The sequence below is a fragment of the Phycodurus eques genome, chromosome 19 (genome assembly GCF_024500275.1).
Source record: "Phycodurus eques isolate BA_2022a chromosome 19, UOR_Pequ_1.1, whole genome shotgun sequence".
NCBI classification, from domain to species: domain Eukaryota; kingdom Metazoa; phylum Chordata; class Actinopteri; order Syngnathiformes; family Syngnathidae; genus Phycodurus; species Phycodurus eques.
The window spans coordinates 6756819-6779712 of NC_084543.1; the positions used below are offsets into that span (position 1 = coordinate 6756819).

Here is a 22894-nt window from a genome sequence, read left to right on the forward strand (position 1 = left end):
CTCCAAAGGGTCAATATACATCAAAAGGGAGCCTGCAGCGGACTATACCAATTCCACTCCTTTATAGGGGTGACCTTCAAGAAATGAGTGACGAAAATCAGCATTTTACACAAAATACAATAAAGCTTTTCGTATATTTTTTACGTCAAAGCTGTTTTTAGTATTTTTATGTAGAAGAGTAGCTTAATTGTCAATGTTCGCTAAATGTAAACATAAATAGCCGTGTTTGATGGCTTCTACGCTGGTCAGGTGATATTTTCCGCTTCGCCATTTTGTGCCTCTGCGCCGGGTATTTATCGCAAGAGTCGTGACTGAGTCGTTACACCACAGACTGCTAGCTTAGGTACAAACATCTCCCCTTCCCTTCGTCATCCGCCTCAAACCCGAGCTTGTGGGCTTTTGCCTGGGATCCCTTTTGTCACTCGACGTCGTCAACTCCCAAATTTTTTTTTTAATTAATTTTAAAAAAAAATACATATATCTTGTGTGGAACAATGTCGACCGAAGGTCCCGAATACTCTCCGTTCTTCGCAGTGATGGGTGCCTCTGCGGCGATGGTGTTTAGCGGTAATTATCACTCAATCTTTTCTTTATTTCGTTTTTTTAAATTTCAAATTATTCTTCTTAACAAAATGGCGACTTTTTTTATGTCTTTATACGCCAACAGTTTCGAGCAAGTTCTTTCAAAAATGACAAACCGTAAATTGGCCATGAAGCTACCTCCCAAATGTCGTTGTTGGTTCCTTAATTCTTCTTATAAATTAATTTCTTTGCTTTCGGTTTAGTCCTTTAGTCGTTTTATCACATTACATGCTCCAACACGACAGGCATTTGAGCTAAGAGTGCTAAAGCTAACGTCCACTAACTTAGCCTCAACCTGAGCCAGACAGACAGATACTTCATTAAAATAAATTCTCAGAGCAGCAGTATTCACATATTTGAACAAAAGTACTAATAATGTACTACAACCAAAAAAGTAGAAAATGGGATCACAGACTGACACACAGACTGACCAAAAATAAACGTGTGAGATTATAATAATGGTCTCGCTAAACAGAAGTTTCAAATTGGGTCTTATTAATTACATTTGTATTCTCGTAGTAGTATTACTTGCTACATATACAAAAAGGAGTACAGGATTGCTTGAACTGCAGCCCATCTTTTATCTTAAATATGCACAATTGCAGCATAGTTTGTGGTATGTATCAATGTAGATTATACACTGGATATCGTTCAATAGAAGTATATCTAAAATACAATCTGTCCATGAAGTCTGTTTTTTTTTCTTCTGTCGGGCTGGAATCAATCTGAAACGGAACCTATTTCATCAACAGGTATAGTGTGATTAAAAACCTTCATCATCATAAAGTATGTAATGTAACAACTGTCATTTATTTTGCAAACGCTTAGGAACTGTGCTCAGAGGGGTAACTTCCTTATTGCTCAAAGGAATGATACCAAGTCACATGACAATCACATGATGAGCCTTCTGACTGCACTGGCCGTCTGACTGGTCTTGTGAAATGTCGATATAAAGGCATACCTTAGCACTACGTCTCTGAACGGGACTTAATAATGACTTAAAATATATTTGAATATGTAAGATCAACCTACTAGAGCTTTAGGCTTGCTCGTGTATGCTGTTTGTTGTTTTATAGGTTCTTTTATTTTCTGCTGATGGATCCGATGCCATTTCTGAGCCGCTTATCCTCACTAGGGTCGCGGGCGTGCTGGAGCCTATCCCAGCTGTCATCGGGCAGGAGGCGGGGTACACCCTGAACTGGTTCCCAACCAATCGCAGGGCACATACAAACAGAAAACCATTCGCACTCATATGCACACCTACGGGCAATTTAGAGTCTCCAATTTATGCATGTTTTTGGGATGTGGGAGGAAACCGGAGTGCCCGGAGAAAACCCACGCAGGCACGGGGAGAACATGCAAACTCCACACAGTCAGGGCCGGGGATTGAACCCGGGTCCTCAGAACTGTGAGGCTGACGCTCTAACCAGTGGATCCCATTCCCTTCCTTTTTTAAATTAATTGATTTATTTATTTCCACCCCCCAAGGATATTATTGACACAACAAGAGGCTGCATGGCTCTTCGGACTAGTTATTAAACCTCAAGGTAGTGTTAGTGTTCGGCATGGTGAATGACTGGATAGAGCGTCTGCCTCACAGTTCTGAGGACCGGGGTTCAATCCCCGGCCCCGCCTGTGTGGAGTTTGCATGTTCTCCCTGTGGGTTTTCTCAGGGCACTCCGGTTTCCTCCCACATCCCAAAAACATGCTTGGTAGGTTAATTGACAACTCTAAATTGCCCATAGGTGTGAATGTGAGTGCAAATGGTTGTTTGTTTGTATGTACCCTGCGATTGGTTGGGAACCAGTTCAGGGTGTACCCCGCCTCCTGCCCGATGATAGCTGGGATAGGCTCCAGCACGCCCGTGACCCTCGGAGAAGCGGCTCAGAAAATGGATGGATAGATGCTACAAGATGGCAGCAAAGCACTTAAAACTGAGAGGACCATGAAGCACCAACAGCATACATTTAGCCTGTACGCAATCATGAATGCATGTTGCATACAACAACAGTATTGAGTAGTTAAATTATTCAAAACAAACAAACAAACAACCTTGGCATGAGGCTCATCAATAGTATCAGCTAACATCCTAGCCTAAATGACACTCTAGCCCAAACTGATGTGACATCACATATCAGTAAATAAATATGCACACTAGCATTTTACACAAACAGTATTAAATCATTGAACTCCCCTTTTGGCATCTACAGAAAATAATACATTGTGAAGAAAGAAATTCTGAATGTTTTGAACTTGTCTTTTCATGCCAATATTGTATTGAGCAGAATACACGAGTAATCAACAATCAACTCCACACAGTTGCCAGAATAATTGACCATCTTCACGACTGATCTCGATATTGGACCAGTGTTTCCTTGTTTCCCTCCTCTGCAGAACAGTCTAATCTACTACGCCTGAGCATTTTGCTTTCAACATCTTTTGTTGCTCTGACATCACAAGACGTCACTGGAGCTTCTCATCAAACAAATCATTAGTAGGGAGGGAAAAAAATGTAAAAGCTTTTAGCCAGATCTGAGTGGATTAGGAATAAAATCTAGGGGTTTTCGGTACACACCGCACCAGCTGCAGGAGCTGCCACACATGACATATTTCATAGTCTGCATTGAATGCTTATGTTTGAGGACTCCATTGTGTCTTGTCACGCTCTGCTGATGATGACGCACACGCCCAGAAATAATAGAGTTGCTACTGGATAATGTTACTTGATATTATTTATTAGCTTGTTGGGTAATAATGGATATCGGAGCACTGTGGTACCTGGATTTATCCATCCATTTTCAACACCGCTTATCCTGGTTAGGGTCGCAGAGCGCTGGAGCCTATCCCAGCTGACTTCGGGCGAAAGGCAGACTACACCCTGAACTGGTCGCCAGTCAGTTGCAGGGCACATATAGACACGTACATTTAATTTATCCCATGAACCAAGTTCATAAACAGCAAAATGTGCCTTTGAAGTGCATATATTGTTGTCCACTTGATCACAATCCTAATAGTCCACTCTTTATCTGTGGTTTTGAGTGTGTGTGGCTTGGTGGTGGGGCCTGGCCTGGTGAGTGAGATGGAAGTCGGCAAATGGGAGTGTAGATTAATAATTTTAGCGGTAGAAAAGTCAAAGTACTACTATGTAAGCTTTTGTAGCTTCTGTTTTGAAATGAACATGTACATCAGGGAAGTTGTTGGTAGTGTTTTTATTCTTGGCCCGCAGTGCTCAGTTCTGCTCCAGTTCAACAATGATTTAACCTTGTATTGACCACATCAGTCATATAACTTGGCGGATGTGGTGAGCCACTGTGTGGACAGTTAAGTGATTGCCCTGTGTCTATATCCATTTCCCAGAAAGCCTCACTGCTAATCATTACATGGCGCTGCGCAGTCCACCATTGTCTCTCAACACATTGTCACGAGAAATTAGTTAACCGAGAGCATCCCAAAGATGTCTCTTGAGGCCTTTCAGATGCTATTAAGAGTTCTGCGGAGAACACTGTGCACATCTGTGTCTTTTGGTCACAGGCCGAGTATACAATTTGGTGTGTATTGATTAATAGAAAGACGTGCTTGACTGAAGAAGATGGAAAGCATAGTAATCTTCATCTTACGATGCTGTTAAGCCTCACCTGGGAGTCATTTCACGACCTGTTTAGCCAAATTCTCACCAGCTCTGTTTGGTTGCTAATTTTGAACCTATGTAATTGTCCTTCTCTCGTGCTTGCACATGTATGTGTGGTATTTTCTGTGTCAAAGTCTGACTCTCCACTGATGCCTAAAAAGCTGTTTACTTGCTGCCCAATAAGCGAAATGAAAGGTTTGAAGCTGCCAAGTCAAGTGCTGAATTTAAATCCAATTGAGATTCTGTGGAATGATCGATATCTTTTTACAGCAAGTTCATGCTCAAACTGTCAAGGGGGGAAAATGTTAACCCTTTAGTCGACAAGAGACAAGCCAAGCACTTTAGGAATAATCAGAGAGACAATTTAATAAAAACTAGCATGCAAGGAGACATTTCAAATACAACCTGATGGCTGCTTTCTAAGAAGTGTCTGCCCATTTCTACTTTGGCGAGGCCATATATACACATGAATGAGCTGTTATCATCTGCCTCATGCAACTAGCACCCCCAACCACAGACATCTGGCTTTGTCACACAGCAAAGTGGAAATGAAATATCAAAGAGAGAGAGGAAAAAGGTTTATTTTCTTATCATTGCACTAAAACAAAAGATTCTATGAAGTGATGATTAACATGGAATACATTTTATAAGTAAAAATAAAAAACTCCAATTTGACTGAGATAAAACAATTCTGCAAAGAAGCCTGGGCCAAAATTTCTCCTCATTGATAGCAGACTCATCTAGTTATTGCAAACGCTTGATTTCAGTTATTGCTGGCGAGAGTGGCACAACCAGTTACTACATTCAGGGGGGCATTTACCTTTTCACGCTGGGCCAGATAGGTTTGGATTTTTTTCAACCTTAATAAATAAATTCATTTAGAAACTGCATTTTTTTTATTTACTTGGGCTTTCTTTGTCAAATAAATAAAATTGGTGTGATGATCTGATCTGTGGTAAATTTGCCCCCCCCCCCCCAAAATCATTAATCACAAAAGGGGTAAGTAGTTTTTCACAGCAATGTACTTGCCGTCTTCTCACATCGGCTTCTATTCAGACAGCTCAATATTGAATGTATAATTAATTAAACCATTTCAGACTAAGAGGGACTTAAAGTAAAGTGTTTCTGTTTAAATGGAAGCAGATATTCCCCAGTGTCAGCATGTTGGACTTTTAGGAGGAACTGAAAGTGTCATGACTATTTTACATCTCTTTTTATTCATGCGTGATGTCCAGTCTGTGCAAATCTAACCCGTCTCGTTCCGTCCTCTCCTCCGACAGCTTTGGGAGCGGCCTACGGCACGGCCAAGAGCGGCACGGGCATCGCCGCCATGTCTGTGATGAGGCCGGAGCTCATCATGAAGTCCATCATCCCCGTGGTCATGGCTGGTATCATCGCCATTTATGGCCTCGTTGTAGCGGTGCTCATTGCCAACAACATTACAGAGCGGGTCAGCCTTTACAAGTGAGTTGGCTTCCACCACGCTCCTTACATTCTTTTATTGTAGTGCTGTGCCATATGGACAAAACTTTATATCCTGATAACTACTGTCTGTGTGTGTGTGTATATATATCCTGGACCTGAAATGATTAGCAGTTTTTGCTTACCTTTTCTCCATTTATTTGATGGTTGCAAGACCGGTGGAGCGTCCATAAAAGACAGAATGTCCAATGTTTGGGATTATTTCACACTTTTATTTAATGAAAAAAACTAAAGTCCAATGTGTACCACCACATGTATACAATTGCCAATACATAAGGCAACATATCACTGTTAGATCATTTAATATAGCCTATCATCACTAGCTAGAATGTATTTTAATGCCCCCGCAAGTGGTAAAAAATATACAGTGATACCAGTGCACTTTCAGTCGCTTTATTGAACAAACTGTAAGAAAACAAACGAGTAGTAAGCACATTTATTCACGAGCTGCCGGTGACCACAACGGATTCAGTTACTCAACATGCAGACAGCTAACAGGCAGTCAACTCTTTACTAATCATCCGCTGGCGCCCACATCACTCACCAAGCCAAGTCACGCCTTCTATAGCCATACAAACGTCACTATAGTACGATATGATAATAGCGCCTCCAAATGGCCAAAAATAATAACGGCACCTTACACTCTGTTGTTTAAGAATGCAAAATCTATTTTTCCGAATAATCGATGGAATATTCGATTTTAAAAATATTCATATTATTGTGTGTGTATATATATATGTGTGTGTGTGTGTTTTTTGCACGCCACAGTAACTTTTGGTTGAAACTTAAAGGTTAAGACTTGAGATTTATAATTTACACATGTGCGACTTACTCCTAACCTCTGCTAATCGAACACAATTTATATGCTGATATTTCATCATATGCTGACCAAGACTTTCTGTCCCCGTGTTCAAGGAGCTTCCTCCACCTGGGAGCCGGCCTGAGCGTGGGCCTGAGCGGGCTGGCGGCCGGCTTCGCTATTGGCATAGTGGGCGACGCGGGTGTGAGGGGCACAGCTCAGCAGCCGCGGCTTTTCGTGGGCATGATCCTCATCTTGATTTTCGCTGAGGTTTTGGGTCTCTATGGGCTCATCGTCGCCCTCATTCTTTCCACGAAATAAATGCACCCCGGCAGCACATTTCCACTACAAGATAATGTCCTACATGTCGCTGCTAGACATGGAGTGTAAATTCTGTGCGTGGGTGTGGGGGGACATTTGTAAAATTTCCGCAAAACAAAGTGAAAGATATAAGAAAAAAAATAATAAAACAAATATTCAAATGGCTCCATCATAGGGTCTCGTCTCGTCTCAACAATGTGTACAAATTCGATAGTTGACTTGTAAATGCGCAATGTAGTGATTCGTCTGTCGTGTGTGTGTATGCGTGTGTGTTTCAAAACAATTGTATGATAGAGATACCCCCCACTTATTTGGGGTCTGCAGCTGTGGTCTTGGAGAGCTGACCAAAGGGCCGCACAGCTTTTTGTTCTGCTGCAGGATTGCATTCATCTTGAGGATCAGTTTGTAAAATGGACTTCTCCCACCCCCCCCCCCCCTTCCTCTCCACTGATTTTATTTATAAGAAATTGTCCATTAAACTGTTGAAATGCATCAAGTCTTTTAACTTTCCAGGATATATATTTACATATACACATCATGTATACACAGACTTAGAGATATTGCTATCGATAAGTTAAATGCACTATGGGTTGATTGTGCTAAGTGGTTGGAAGTCTTCTGGATGTAATTGTCGGTTTCCTCATTGAAGACACGGTCCGGGAGTTGTCGTGTGTAGCTGTATTCTAATCATGACCGCAAACATTTTCAATGTTTTCCTGTAGAACTGCTATTTGCATTAAAGGTTTGTGCGTGTGCCCGGTGCCGGGTCTCAAACGCTCCCCATCTGCTCTTTGTCGCCCCCTCATCTGTGGCTGTACCTTGTCTTTTCCTCGCATTCCAGCTGTTTAAGTCCTGCATGGATTTTTTAAAAGTGTTTTGTTATTGTTTGATTATGGAGCCGGATGGTTTCAGAAGACTTATTCCAGCTCAAAACCTCTCTGACTTGTTTATCACAATCGAGCCACTGAGAGCTAGAGTGGGCTAACTCCATTCTGGTCATTTTGCAGGAGAGTGGTTACAGGTTTTATAGCTGCAATAAAATGTGGGTTATTTAGATAATAATTCATTTTTCAATTTGAAAAAAGGTTTTGCACATTTGTGGTCTAAGTCAAACCTATCAATAATTCATCACATTCACTTATACTAACATGCAGATGCACTGACACCCAAGCAAAAGAAAATTTACTTTCTAAGTCTTAATTTTTGAGTCTCACCTTCTGGTATGCGTTTGTGGGAGGTGAAGCCTAGTTTTATCAGCAAGGCCATCTTAGAAACTGGAGTTGACCCAGTTGCACTGATGAATAAGAAAATGTGTTGAGTGCAATAAGGGACTGCCCCCGAAGTGTCAAAATTGGAACAAAACCTTGACTTTGACCAATATGAAAGAGAGGTATTTTATCTATTCATTCTGCACTTAACTAAAAAAAAAAAAGAAATAAATTGAGTTAGCCCATTCTAGTTCTTGGTTGCTCAATCTGTCCAGGTCGACAATGAAATCATTGTAAGCATGAAGTGCAATTCAGTTGTGGTGTAACCTTTTGACATTTTGACCTAAAGAAGGTTTCCTGAAACTACTCCTGAGCCGTTTACTGACACATCAACCTTACAATCCTGTATTACCACTATTATCCTAATGTGTCGACATGAATGTTTCCACAAGCAAATTAAAGATTCCATCTTAGATTTGAGTGGCTTCCCATCAACGGCAATCAGTTACGCCTCTTCCACCTTTCCTGACTTATACTGAAAAGATGACAAATAGAATTGTGTTGTTTAAACATAGTGATCATCACCTTTAGAATTCAAATTTATATTCACTCACAAGAAAATGAACACTGAAGTAAGAAATACTCCTTCCTGGATATTATGGGGAACATGACTACAGTCAGAAACAGCTTAATAACTAATACATTTAATGTTTAGATTTCTTAGGAACACTGACATGAACGTGTCTGCAAAATACTTCCTTTTGTTGTAGTGGTCCCTTTTGTACTTTATATTTTTTACACGTCATTCAGGCAGTTAAGAGGTTGTCGAGGAGAGTTTTTGTAATGCCGCTAATGGCACTGAAGGTGGCACTGTCTGGGAATGACTTGAGGAAGTCTTTGCCTTGCTCGACACTGGCGCTCAACTGAGGATCCAAGGGCACGGAACCTGGATGAGAGACAACATCAGTTACTTATGACAAAGTATTAGTTTCTCACTGGACCATTGCTTATATAGTTTTAACTATTTTTAAAATTAAATTACGCACCAATTATTTTTTTTTTTTAATAAACTCACCGAGGAAAGACGATCCTGTAAGTTTGGCCAACTCCTCACCACCGCCTTTGGAAAATATATTGCTGCATTCCTGAAAAGAGGGCATATTATTCAAAATAGATTAAAGCAAGCAGTGACAAAAGGACCAAGTTCCACTCACTGAGCAGTGCGGGCAAACAAAGCCACTCATGTTTTCTACAATGCCGAGGATGCGCACTCCCGTTTTCTTGCAGAAAGTCGCCTCTCTCCTGACATCGCCCGTGGAAACTGCCTGAAAGATAACCCAAGGGGATTTTAAGAAACTAGTTTTAAAAGTCTAAATTCAACTTTCCACAGAGGAACCGCTAAAGCTCTCCGTTGTTTTCTTGTACCTGAGGTGTGGTGACCAAAATAGCCCCGTCCACTACTTTGTGCTTCTTGAGGTTCTCCAATATGGCCAAATGCTCGTCAGATGTCCCTGGCGGCGTGTCCACCAGCAGCACGTCCAGCTCTCCCCACGCCACGTCTGACACAAACTGAGCAATCATCGCTGAGAGGAACAAAGAAGAGGACGATGAGTTCAAGTCTCATAGAGGGTTCCTACACACAACATTATGTAATTTTACCAGACTATAAATACATACCAGACTTTATGGTTACTTTTTGAAAAAAATATCTGATAATTATATTACTGTTTTTGTGCTCAGATCAAGGCCAAATGGTTTTATGTTTTCAATTTCTGATACTTTTCCAGACTAGGAAATGTATAGAACCAAATTCCCTACTTTTCCATACAGTGTAGAAACTCTGGTAGATGTACGCCACCTGTTTTCTTGGGTCCCCTCCACACCACAGCTTCATCCGGGTCGTCCAGCAGGAAGCCGATGGACATGAGCGCGAGGTTTTTCTCCGCGTCGGCGTAGACGGGCACCCAGCCCGAGTCGCACTGGTGCACGTCTGGACGACCCACGCTCAGCATGCGCGGGATACTGGGCCCGCACAGGTCTACGTCCAGGATGCCAACCTGATGGAACACAAAACTAAAGTGTAAATTATCTTTACCCATCTCCTTCATTCTCTCATTCCTCGCTTATTTCCTTCAACGACTTCTTTCCTACCATCCTTCCACGCTACCTTCTGCCCCTTCTTTCCATCATTCTTCTTCCCTTCCTTCCATCCATATTACATCCTCACTTCATCTTTTGTTCTTTCATTGCTCCTATTCTTCCGTTTAGTATTCCTTCTTTTTTTCCATCCCTTTCATTCTTTCCTCTCTTTCCCTTCCATTCATTTAAAACAGTGCACACCTACTTTGGGCCCGCCTTGTATACATAATATATTGGAAAAATACAAATAATACAACTAAAGGACCCCAAACAAGCTGTGATTTCTTTGCCCAATGATTTATGAAGTATCACTGGCCTTTTTCCCAGCATGCCTCAGTGCCAGAGCAAGCTCGGCAGTGATGGTACTCTTCCCCACACCTCCTTTTCCGGACAGAACCAAGATGACATGCTGCACTTGGGACAGGCTGCTGCTATCTAGGAAGAAAGGAAAAACACCTTTAATTCACTGGTGGGAAGAAACGTACTTTATTACTGCAATTAAGTAGATTATTTCAGGTATCTGTACTTGAGTATTTTTCTCACGACTTTTTCATTTTACTCCCTACATTTGAAAACAAATCTAGTTTCTACACCTTACTTTGTCAAAATAGGCTTGTCACTTTTTTTAAACATTTGTTTTATTCTTGAAAAGCGTTTACATTTTTTAGAGCAGTGAACGTCACGTTTTGTCACCTGACACCACAAGTTCGACAAAAGTAGGTTAGAGTTTCTTTTGGGTGCTTTTTCCAAAAGTGTGGCACGTTTTTTTTTTTTTTGTATTTTTTTTTTTGACCAACTAATAATACGTTTTCATTATGAAAAACTACCACGCATTTTAGGTACGGTACTAAACGCGTTTCCTGTTATCTAATCTAGCCATTTGTTGGATTATAAAACGTTTGATCCGTTTTTGTTATTCATCACGATACTCTAGCTATAAACAAGCGTTAAATGGTAAACTAACAGAAAACTCACAATTCTTCTGTTCCATAACTGCTATTTGGCAAATTTAAGCAGCATCCGTGCGCATTGGGTGCCGAAAACACTTCCGTAAAATGGCCACCTGACTAGTGTCAGCCAATCAGATGCCCATGCAACGCTCAGTGTCCAATAGCAAAGCACGTGGTGTTCATGTTACCCATATATGCTCGGACTTAAAACAACTCTACAGGATATTCATTGAAATAGCAGACGTTTTGTCCTCCATTAGCAAGTTGTCTTATGTATTACACCTAAATTTAGTTTTAAATATCATTCGGTATTTGTCATAGATATGTAGTAAAGTAAAGATTTCCAAAGTCCATAAATATACTTTAATTCACAGGCTTGAGGCTAAAGCCACATAGTCCCTCCCCCTTCTTCGGTGTTATCCAATGAGCGGAGAGCGGAGGCGTGATCAGGGTCATGTTTACGTCTGTCTTTCCGGGCGCGAGAGAACAAGAAGTGGGCCACAGTGTGAAGTGCACCTGTCGCATACTCGGATATAGTGGCAGGCTGACACTCAAATGAGCCACTGCTGCTGGGCCGGGCACCAGAAGATTCCAGTAAGGTAAGAGCACAAACCTCTTTTTTTAATATAACATTCATCGACAAAAAAAATGAAACAACAAAGGAAATACTGTGCACATTTGTAGTGTAATGTCATATAGTGTAACATTTAAAAACGGGACAATTCAAACAGTTTAGCTACTGCACTGGCATTGATTTACCTATTTAATTGCAGTTATCAATGGTGTTTAAATGCCTATTTCTATTACAAAATCTTAAATAAGCATCATGGTAACTCATTGCAACTGTGCACACCACATTACTTTCTGCTCACGAGTCCAGATGATGCATTTCCACTATTTAGGCCAAAGAGCACTTAAAGCTAACAAATCTAAATTGTTGGCAATTATCTGGTGCACCTGCTTGGAAAAGTAGTGACCAGCTGCTGTGCTCACTGGTGACTTGAGCCCAGACATACTAACGCTGATCTACAGTACTATTGGAATTTCTCTCATTTTGAATGTATTTTTTTTTTTAAAGCGAAAGGTGTCTTTACAAAAAGGTACTTTTCTTTATCGACATGATAATCTGCTGCAATAAATTGCTCAATTTGCTGTTATAAGTATATATTTTTTATTGCTATAATGACATGATTTTCCATTGTATTCGTCATACATTATAATGTAATATCATGCTTTTGTGGGGAAGATTTTTTTTTTTTTTTTTTTAAAAAGAATGTTCCAGAAACTGCAAAGTGAGCTTGACATACATGTGACCTCATTTTGTGCCACAAGTGCAGATGCGACTTGTTGTGGCAGAAATCTCGGCACAGCGTCAGAACAGAAGGCTGGCTTTAAACATGGCACGTATACGCGCATGCCAATTGTGGCATATGGGAGTGGTGGAAAATGGGCACGCCAGAACTCAAGCTGTTCGACTGCGAGGGACCCAAGAACCTGAAACAAAATGCATAGTAACGCACCATATTGGGATTAAAAGTCGTGTTTGCTTTATTGATTCCAGAGCCCTTCTCAAAGCTGAATGCTGGTTTTAGGAAGCTGTAATTGGTTCACAAGTAAGTCTGTTTCCCCATCGGTTTGCAGAAGGGAGTTTAGAAAATGGGAACTCAAATACAGTGGAAGCCAAAACATCCCAACACAACTTGGAGTCCAAACCATTGTCATGCATGGTGCCAGCAAATCTTGGTCGACTTCAGCTCAGTGACCATCGAGTGGTTGTGGGGATGAGGGCAGAGCATTTATGTTAGCGAGACTCCAGTAATATTTGGTGTAATAAATTAGCTATTACACCCCCCCACCCCCAACCCCTAAACTTGGTTAGCTAAACTGTATTTGTATTTATTTTTTATTCATTCATCTCATTATATAATTGGTTGTTGATTCACTATAAATAATTGATTTAGTAAATTAGAAAACACACTGTTGTGCTCATATGTTTGATTACCCAGGCAGAATTTGTAAGATGGGTACAATTCTTTAAAGAAAACATGAAGGACCAGGCGCAACACATTTAATTTTATTTTAATGGGATTCAAATTCAAATTCGATGATAGCTGGGATAGGCTCCAGCACGCCCGCGACCCGAGTGAGGAGAAGCGGCTCAGAAAATGGATGGATGACCATAAAGAAATTAATGGTGGTTATTGTTCAGTCAGTCATATTTAAAAAAACAGAACAATATTTCACGAATTCTTACCAGGGTAGGTAAACTTACGAGCACAACTGTACATATATGCAGTCATATGTACCCCTGTCATATTGGAATGAAAGTGTAGGCTACACTTTTTTATAACCACTAGGTGGCGGTGGCATTTTGGAATGAAAGGGTACAGCTTTTTCATAACCACTAGATGGTGTCATACTTTTATAAAATATGAAAGTTTTTGCCCATTTGCCCCTGTACCCATGTATAATGCGCACTATTGACTTTTGACAATGTTTTGGGGGGGGGGGGGGAAATGCGCATTATACATGAGAAATTACGGTATTTCCTACTGGAAAAATGACTTGAAAATTATGGAATTAGAATGACTGTGTTCAACTTTGGGGGTTCCGCTGTTCATAAAAGATTCGATTCATCAAACAATAAAAACAGAATGAAGAAGAAGCTCAGTTTAGCATTACAGTAACTGGGGCCTTTTGGGAACTCTCGATTGCAGATCATCCATGCTGAGAAGGGGAAGGAGCGGCCGCCCTCGACATTTGGCCCGGAGCGAAACACGGCGCGGGATGGATTCTGTGACGGGGATGTCCATATCGGCCGAAGCCGAAGAATGGGATAGGCAGACAACAACGCAGGTACGGACTGTGTTCTCCCACTTCCTTAAACACTTAAGAACATTCGCGTAGGAGCTGCTGTTGACCACAGCTCACACCCAGATTCTCAGATCTGTCAAATACACCACAGGAAGGAATTTCTCTTCTGGTTCACTGCAAAAACTGGGCTTAAAAAAAAACCAAAAAGACGAAAAGGGAAACACATTAAGCAAAATTTAACTTTTCAAAATTTCTTTACACAAGTAAACATAGCTGGCCTAAAAAAACAAACAAACAGCGATGTCTTAAAACTAGTGTATTTATACTACCTACACCCATAGAAAATTGTATCTCTTATTTTAAGCCAACTCATAACCAGTAATAAAATCTCAACAAGATACAATACCTTTCTTCAAATTCTTAAAAAAAAATGCTGGAAATAAGTGAAATGCTACAACAATAAAACAAAAAACTGCCTGGTAAGAAATATATTGGCACACAAACAACATTGTCTTGATTTGAGATATTCCATTTTGGTTGGATTCTTAGTTTTTGCAGTGATTTAATTGCTTTTCCAGCTCCGGGGTCAACCTTCGCGGATCACATTCATGGAGCTGCAAGATACTGTAGCACTGTTCTTTTCGTCACGCAGATCACTGAGGTGGAGTCTGAGGTGGATCACCTGGGGAGCTCTGAGCCGACAGAAGCGACGGCCCCGTCCAGCCTGGCGCCCGTGCTCGGCGAGTCTTTCTGCCAGTGTGCCTGGGGAGACGAGCCGAACGCGGGCTTCGGGATCGGCGCCGACTGCCTCTGTGGAGAGGACGACGACGGTGAGATCAACAATAATACGATGGTTGCAATCCATTCGGTAGCCTACAGTAGATGTAAAGTCTACACACCCATGTTCAAATGCCAGGTTTTTGTGATAGAAAAAGAAACCAAGATCAATTAATTCTAAACTTTTTTTATCACCATTAATGTGACCTATACCCTATTGAACTCAATTGGGAAAACAATTTTTTTTTTTTTTTTTTTTGAGAGGGGAAATGAAAATAAACAACTGAGAGACTTTTGTAACTGGGGATGGGCTCAGAATTAAGCTGTCACTTTCAAATGTTATGTTATGTTCAAATGTTCATGTTAAATATGAGTCGGCACACACCTGCCACCATTCAAAGTGCCTTTGATTAACCCAAATAAAGTTCACTTGTTCTAGTAGGGGTGTGTATACTTTTTATAACCACTGTGTATATGTACATTGTAAATTACTTTAAATTTTATTATTTACAATAAATCAAGTAACCAATTATCAAGGACGTTAAATCAAAACCAAATAAAAAAATGGGGGAAAAAAAAGCATTTTGACCAATTTTAGGGAAAAGAAGGCTAAATTAATGCAACAGTTTTATCGCCATGTTATTAGTTATATAATTATATAAGACTCTTGATAACTTAAATTTGTAATAAAATAATAGTTTATTCTCATTTTATATTATGTCATTTGAATTTATGGGATTATTAATAAATTTAATACGTAAATAAAAATAAAAATTTTAATTTCTAATAGATAACATTATTATTTACAATTAATTCAATTAGAATTAATAAAAAAATATATAAAGCAATACAACTTATTAAATGTATTGTACAATTGTTTATGCACCATTGATGCATGCATAACTTTACAATTCATAATTTATTGGATTATGTTTAATTACCCCATTCTTTCATGGTATAATTAATTATTTCATAAAAAATTAAACAGTTGTAAGTGTACATAAATTGTTTATTTCACTAATATTTACTAATAATAAATTGCACCATTAATTCATCCCTAGATAACATTCTTATTTATAGTTAATATAATTATGATTAATTAACCAAATATTTAGTAATAAATAAAAACATACTTGTAATATTTATATTAATTATTAATAAAAGAATGTAATCGAACATTTAAAAACAGGTAAAAAAAAAACATTTTAATTAACCAATTTTAGACATCTATAACATCTATATTCCCCTCCGTGCTCAGTCATGTCTCGGCAGCTATTTTACGGATTTTGTCATCGTTGCAAGCTGTGTCTAATTTTACACGCGTTTGCTGTCCGAGAGGCTCAGAGACAGAGGGACGTGTTTGCGTCTATTATCATTTGTTTTGTGAAGTACCTTGTGTTGCCTTTTAAGTATAAAAGGTGCTGGGGTATACAAAAAAAGTTTCAACTGACTGATTGATTGATTGATATGTAAAACTTGCCGCTGTCAGACTTTGCCTGGGTGTGGGACGAGCGCCTGAAGTCGTCGGGCGCCTTCCTCAGCTGCGACGACCGCAAAGTGAGCTTCCACTCGGACTACAGCTGCGGCACCGCCGCCATCCGGGGCACCAGAGAGCTCGCCGACGGGCAACACTTCTGGGAAGTCAAGATGACCTCGCCGGTCTACGGAACAGACATGGTATGTGCAATGCAAATCTACTTATCAAATCAGATATACAGTATGTACATAAAGTCTCTTCACACTGCAGCCACTGAGGACTACAGAGGGCTAACTCCTTTTTGTCATTTCTCAGGAAAGTGACTTTAAAGTATTTTGGCTGCAATAAAATCTCTGGGCTTTATTTCTTGGTAATTTATATGCCAATAATTATTTCTTCTAGATATTTTCCACAGATCTTATAATTTTGCCAAACATAATGATTTTGTTGTTGATGAGTTGTAATGACACTTTTATCCACAAGTGAGGTACTGTCATAATCTTCAGTTCCGTGGGTCGGATAATGGTCAGCATCATCTAAATTGCCTGGACGAAAAGAAACTAACATTTTTTTAAAAACATTTTTACACAATAGTGGTCTAACCCATTGGTTCTCAAACGTTTTACCCCAAGTACCACCCAAAAATATACCCAGCTTTCCAAGTACCACCATCATGTGTAATATTAAAAAACAGTTGCATTGTAAGTGTTTATCAAAAGCAAGTTGTTTTGAATATTATTGTTAGCCACTGTAACATTATGTACAGGTTGAACATAAACACTGTGCTTAAAAATAGGAGAATTAAAATAAAAAAAGACATTAAAATGAAATTTACATAATACTATATGAAAAGTGAACTTAAATAATTGTTTAAAAGCAAACCGTTCACGATTAAATGCAAATATATTCAACTTAAAATACAACTAAACTGTACGTCGGCTTCTTTTTTCACTTGCCACCAGAGGGAGCCAGTGCACCACTAGTGATACCACACTTGCGAAACATTGGTCCATCGATCAATATTTTATGAAAGATGCTAATTAATATTGACTTGTACTAACATACAAATGTACTGGCACACAAGCCAAAGCACTACTTACCTAACTATCAGTACTTACCTTATGAGTCTTCTATCAATCTCACTCTCTGGGGTGTTGGCCCAGTGTTGCACTGATAAATCAGGAAAAGTGTGGAATACAATAATTGACTGAATAATTGATATGTCAATATTGGAAAAAGACCAGTATTAATTTCTTTCTATAAATGACATAAAATGGAGTTAGCCCACTCTACTTTCTCAATTGAACGAGTGGTGGGCGGTCAAAATTGCTTTAGTGGAGGCTTTGTGGACGGCGTGTATAACTCGCGCCGTGTCGTGGATGTTTCCCTTGTGCGATGCCGAGTTTCCACGGTGATTTGTCTACTCTAGATGGTTGGAATTGGAACTGCGGAAGTGAACCTGGAGAAATTCAAGTATAACTTTGGCAGCCTATTGGGTCACGACGAGGACAGCTGGGGGCTCTCCTACACAGGTTAGCGCTTTGGAGGTGTCCGTGAATGTGATTACAAACAATACAATTACTAAAGTAATGAGACGCTGGCAATTGTCGCGAGGCAATGGCAGGGCACATATAGACAAACAAGTTACTTATTCACACTTATGGGCAATTTAGAGTCGTCAGTGAAGTTAAAATGCATGTTTATGGATTGCAGGAACCGAATTCATTTAGTCAGGCCGTAGCCTTGTCTCTTAGGAAAGATGTGATTTCCTGCCATCTTCTGGCATATATAGGAAATTACAACCCTTTTTGAGTGGGCGTTAACTATACTGGTACCAATTTGCGTGCCTTATCTTGTATGTGAAGCATGGCCTGAAGAAATTTTTGTTATGTCTATTCATGAAGGTCTCCTCCAGCATAAAGGTGAGAAAGTGAACTTCTCCTCACGGTTCGGTCAAGGATCCATCATCGGATTGCACTTGGACACCTGGCACGGTACCTTGACCATCTACAAGAATCGACGCTGCGTAGGTGTGTTCTCAAATGTGTGTGGCCTTTCAAATAAAAGAAGACCGTAGAACAAAATCCCTCTTTGACGTCCTTAGGCGTCGCTGCCAGCAGGCTGCAGAGCAAGAAGCTGTACCCGATGTTGTGCTCCACAGCGGCCAAGAGCAGCATGAAGGTGATCCGCGCCTGTTACACGCCCACCTCCCTGCAGTACCTCTGCTGTACGCGCCTTCGCAAAATCCTCCCGGCCCGCCCGGACGTGTTGACCGCCCTGGAGCTGCCTCCGGGCCTGCTGGCTCTCCTACGCCGGCGGCTCGGCTGGCTGTTCTCCGTCACGGAAGCCGAGGGGGACGCCGACGCCGGCTCCCCGGCGAGCCGCGACCTCGGTGGCCGCGGCTCCCCGAGTCCCCGCGCCAGTCCCGTCCCCAGACCATGTTTCTGCCCCCCGACGCCCCCCGGCGGTGACGACGGCCCCGAGCCAGATGATTATCGGAGTAAAAGATGCCGCTGGACATGATGCGTGCGACTCCCATCAGTAAGTCTGTGGCAAACGTTCAACTGTTGCCGAATAAGATGAGCAAAAATTCACTTTTTTTTTTGTGGATAGCGCTCGACTTATCCGACTTCAAATAATGTGACGGCGTCATGTCCAGCAGAGAGCTTATTGAATTGCTGTCTTTATAATGAATGTAAAAGTGATAATCAGCAGATTAGACCAAAAAGAAACGTGTGAAAAACTCACACTGGGAATGTCGTATGAGGAATATAAACCAGGAAAGAACTGAATTACTTTTTGATACTGTGGAAAAAACTTTTTGTAACATTTCACTTTCTTACTTGGATAATCAGGAAAAAAATAAAAACCAAAAGACAAAAGCTCTGCTGCAGATTTGATTATTTATTTTTTATAGACTCATTATTAAGAAAAAATTCATGCAGTCTAAATTGAATGCGTTATGTCATGATCTAGTGTCATTTGGACCATACCGAAATACCACAAGCATATTTTTACCTTATCGACACAATCGATCAACCGTCACATGATAAATGATGGATGGAACTTTCAACGTGAGGTAATCTTTATTGACCGTTTCAAGTTAGTCCAGGACCAGTTCAGGGTTCTGAGCAGTGAGGCAGCGGTAAACTCTGGTGGAAATGTCCGGTCCAACCCGCCTTTCTCTGCCTTCGCCTTTCACGACCAGATCGGCCAGCAGCTTCTTTTTGTCCTCCTCTGAACTCAAGGCCTCGTACGCCTGGAACACAATGCAGGAAATACAAAAAGTTGGACTAATTCAGTCACTAAAAAAAAAAACTAAGCGTGATGAGAATTATTTTGAGACCCAATACTCAAATGGGACCCAACACAAAATTGGAGGCCACTAAGATGTACCTGCAGCAGCAGTTGAGGTGACGGGTAGGCTGCGGTCACGCAGGAGGCGGTGGCCTGACTGACTCTGTTGAGCTGCTGGATCTGCTTGCTCCAGACTCGTTTAAGCCCGGAGCCGTCCTTCTCCACCCGGACCCCGCCGGCCCACGAGCCGTCCACGCAGAAGGGCAGCTGCTCCGGTTGCTCCGTCAGCAGCCTGCCGGGAGGTCAGAAAACGCTTGCTTTGTCAAGGAGGAACAAATATGGAGAGCCTGAAGCTAAATGCTTGTAAGAGGGGGGGGGGGTTGATACGCAGACGTGGGAGTAAGTCTCAAATCTTAAGCTTCAAGTTTCAAGCAAGACTTAAGTTACTGCGGAAAAAAAAAAAAATGTCATCACTTGGTATAAGGAAGTCCTAAAAAAAAGTTAAGTTGAGTTTCACGAATGTCAAGTCGAGGCGTCCATAATTTCTAGCCCAAGTCCCAATTCCTAAACTTGGCCACTTAAACTCGAGTCAAGTCCTGCGACTCGAGTCCCCCCCCCCCACCTTTGGAGATGCGTACTTATAAGGGCGTTTGGACAAGGACTTTGTGACGGCGCACACGTGGTCTGTGACTTCCTGCCAGCCGTCCACGAAGAGCACGGCTATGTTTTTATGCAGCTGCAGATACACAAGAACCTGAATGGAGTGCAAAGGGCACATTTAGTTTTTGTCATTTTAAGCAACCGCAGCACAGCAAATGCGATGGACGACTGACCTCCTCGATATCCACATTCTCGCCGCCATATTTGGACTGGATTGTTTCATCTAATGCATAAGCATGTTTCCTGTTGGTCAGAAGCAGAAGTGTGTATACACAGGTGTCACACTTGTTTTTTGGCGCACGTTTTATTTATATAACTGGTAACCCTGAGGGAAACCATAACAAAAACAAGGCCTGCGATGAAAACGTTATAATGAAGTTATTGTATGAGAAATATGCGCACTTGTAATCTGGCTGGGACTCTGTTACTAAGACAGTGGCCACCTTCACCGCATCCCGATTGCGGCCCAACTTGAAAAGACCGTGAGCAGAATCCGCCGCTGGCTCCTCCCCTTTATTGTCAATCATCTGTAGTAAGCAACATTAACAGTGTAACATTTTTTTTAACCATCAAATTTGTAACACTGATTATTTTTACCATCAAATTTCAGATGTTTTTTTTTTTAATGATCAAAAAAATAAAAATAAATCTCTGCAATATTCAGTTTTCAAAAATTCAATTGTCTATTTCAGCATAAAATTCCAAATTCAATGTCAAGCATACAGCATACTCCGCTTACAATTTAACATTCAGAAGAACATTTGTCGTCACAAATTCTTCACCCTGGTGACTTGGAACTCGTATTTTGACACAGAATTTGTGAAGGTGGATTTTTAAGTGAATGTTGCATTTACGCAGAATTGTAACAAGAAGTTTTGGAACTGAATATTGAGAAATTTAATGTTCATAAAAAAAAAAAATCTGTCACTAATTCACAGATATACTTTTGCACACACCACCACTAAAAAGATTTATACTGTACTGTAATTGCCTATAGATGCCACCAGATGGCGGTAACAGGACAATTGTGTAAATGAAGTTCCTCAACTCACTTCCGCGCCAAGATGCCACCAGACAGCGCCGAAGCAATATTGCGTTTGCCCGAAAAGGTGAGTTTTTCAGCGACTGACGGAGGATAAGTTAAAAAAGAAAGAATAAATAAATAAAATCCACGAATGGGCGAACTTGCGACTGCTGAACCGTGAATACGCAACTGCTGTGACGCTTTGTGTTCAACCAAACAGGCCCAGATTCCACACTAAGTAAGTACATTTATGATTAAATTGAAACACGATTATCATTATTTCCGAAAATATGTACACTTTTAAAAATGTTTTTACATTTGAGTTGGCTGGTGTGCCGTGAGATTTTTTTTCAAATCTAAAATATCAGCCACACGGTGAACGGCAACGTACTTTTTTCACACAGATGACCGTGTCTAAGAATTCCGATGGACCGAGCACCTGCACCAGCTGGTCCTCTGCCACCGGTCCTGCGCCATCCTCGGCCAGCTGATCATAGAAATGCAATGCAAAACGGTGAAAACATTTGCCAGCCACAGATATTATGCAGTGCACCTGTTCACTCCCCCCTCCCCACACATTTTGTATTGTTATTACACATATAGAGAGGAGCTCTTTTGGAAACTTAAGTGCCCACCTCAGGTAAATCCTTGGTCCATGTGATGCTGTTGGGAAGCGCCTGTGGTTGGATGCTGTACCTCCAGTCAAAAGAAGACAGAGTGCCCAGCAAGATGTCCGAGCCCTGCTGTTGCAGGAGAGCTGGAGATGTGGGAGTGGAGCAGATAAGTGTTGAAAATCCTGACATTCGCTAACTATACTCTCCAAATTCCACTCAAAATTCGCAATATTCAAACATGGCGGCCCCAAAATCAAACACCCCCCCCCCCCCCCCACATTTTATTATTATTATTATTATTTATTTATTTATTCCCTTTATAATTCGATATACATTGGTTTTAGTGTACTAATGTGGACCATCACACCTGGATCAATGCAGACAGTCAAAGTCTTGAGGAAGTTTTCTGGCTTGAGACTGTTGAGATGTTGTGCAGCTTCTTTCCTCCTCTGCAGCTCCTTCCTCTTCTCCTGCTTCTCTCGCTCCTTTGCAGCTCGGCTCTCCTCTCGAGCCTCCCTCCGCTCTCTCGCTTTCTGCTTGTCCGCCTCGATCTCCTCCTTAGAGCGGCGTTTTCTCGTCGGACTCGGCCGTCCGTATTCATCGGGTGGCGGTGGGACTAAAACGTCTTTCGCACTTCTGTCGCCTTGAACAAAGCCTTTTGCTTCCACGCCGCCTTCGGAATCGGAATCGGATATTTCCCATATTGTAGACTGATGCAACGTGCTCATTTTACTTGTAAACAACTTTCGATAAATACGTAAAATTCGGCCGATCGGTTAAAAGAAGGATCATTTAAATCCTGCTTGCGACGGAGTCTGACGAGGGTCAATTAGATGAAACGATGCCACGGTGTCTGTAGAGGGCCAAATAAACATATTTGAAAAAAACGCGTAGGAATTATTTTGTTGAAAGTTTTGCAAACAGGCTAAATGAGCAATCACTTTAAGACGAAAATGAGCCACTCATAAATACATATTATTACACTGTTATTATTTGACGAAGACGTGGGGGCAAAGTCTTTAATGCTGTATAATACGGTTGAGACAGCGTGTGTAAATTATTGAATGACTCTCCCTTTTACGAAAAGGACACCTTAAATAGTCAATACTATCATAAAAACGT

At 41.0% G+C, this 22894-nt stretch overlaps 4 protein-coding genes across 9 annotated transcripts; 2 read left to right on the plus strand and 2 right to left on the minus strand.

The window, feature by feature from the left end:
• The first annotated feature begins 281 nt into the window (after nucleotides 1–281).
• atp6v0cb (ATPase H+ transporting V0 subunit cb) lies at nucleotides 282–7597 on the plus strand. Its single transcript, XM_061705342.1, has 3 exons — nucleotides 282–567; nucleotides 5491–5674; nucleotides 6608–7597. The coding sequence occupies exons 1-3, from the start codon at nucleotides 495–497 to the stop codon at nucleotides 6810–6812; spliced, it is 462 nt and encodes a 153-aa protein (XP_061561326.1). The 5' UTR covers nucleotides 282–494; the 3' UTR covers nucleotides 6813–7597.
• spsb3b (splA/ryanodine receptor domain and SOCS box containing 3b) lies at nucleotides 5589–22886 on the plus strand. Of its 6 annotated transcripts, none has more exons than XR_009770366.1 (13): nucleotides 5589–5674; nucleotides 9451–10628; nucleotides 11484–11708; nucleotides 13827–13965; nucleotides 14576–14753; nucleotides 16190–16377; nucleotides 17607–17709; nucleotides 18082–18207; nucleotides 18282–18718; nucleotides 21132–21243; nucleotides 21379–21396; nucleotides 21563–21672; nucleotides 21762–22886. XR_009770366.1 is itself a non-coding variant. In XM_061705340.1 (8 exons), exons 2-8 carry the CDS (start codon nucleotides 11665–11667, stop codon nucleotides 18698–18700), a joined length of 1197 nt encoding a protein of 398 aa, XP_061561324.1. In that variant the 5' UTR covers nucleotides 5589–5674; nucleotides 9451–11664; the 3' UTR covers nucleotides 18701–19071. The 6 variants fall into 6 exon arrangements, 1 of the variants encoding a protein (XP_061561324.1); XR_009770367.1 differs by having other exon boundaries at nucleotides 9451–10100; nucleotides 10554–11708; XR_009770368.1 differs by having other exon boundaries at nucleotides 9451–9669; nucleotides 9909–11708.
• Nucleotides 8709–11220, minus strand: nubp2 (nucleotide binding protein 2 (MinD homolog, E. coli)). Its single transcript, XM_061705341.1, has 7 exons — nucleotides 11135–11220; nucleotides 10476–10594; nucleotides 9879–10077; nucleotides 9446–9603; nucleotides 9235–9345; nucleotides 9096–9165; nucleotides 8709–8966 (listed from the first exon to the last, which is right to left on the minus strand). The coding sequence occupies exons 1-7, from the start codon at nucleotides 11148–11150 to the stop codon at nucleotides 8827–8829; spliced, it is 813 nt and encodes a 270-aa protein (XP_061561325.1). The 5' UTR covers nucleotides 11151–11220; the 3' UTR covers nucleotides 8709–8826.
• Nucleotides 19074–22654, minus strand: LOC133417556 (probable crossover junction endonuclease EME2). Its single transcript, XM_061705339.1, has 8 exons — nucleotides 22140–22654; nucleotides 21794–21915; nucleotides 21550–21645; nucleotides 20537–20661; nucleotides 20308–20377; nucleotides 20113–20228; nucleotides 19574–19766; nucleotides 19074–19436 (listed from the first exon to the last, which is right to left on the minus strand). The coding sequence occupies exons 1-8, from the start codon at nucleotides 22498–22500 to the stop codon at nucleotides 19281–19283; spliced, it is 1239 nt and encodes a 412-aa protein (XP_061561323.1). The 5' UTR covers nucleotides 22501–22654; the 3' UTR covers nucleotides 19074–19280.
• Nucleotides 22887–22894: the final 8 nt, after the last annotated feature.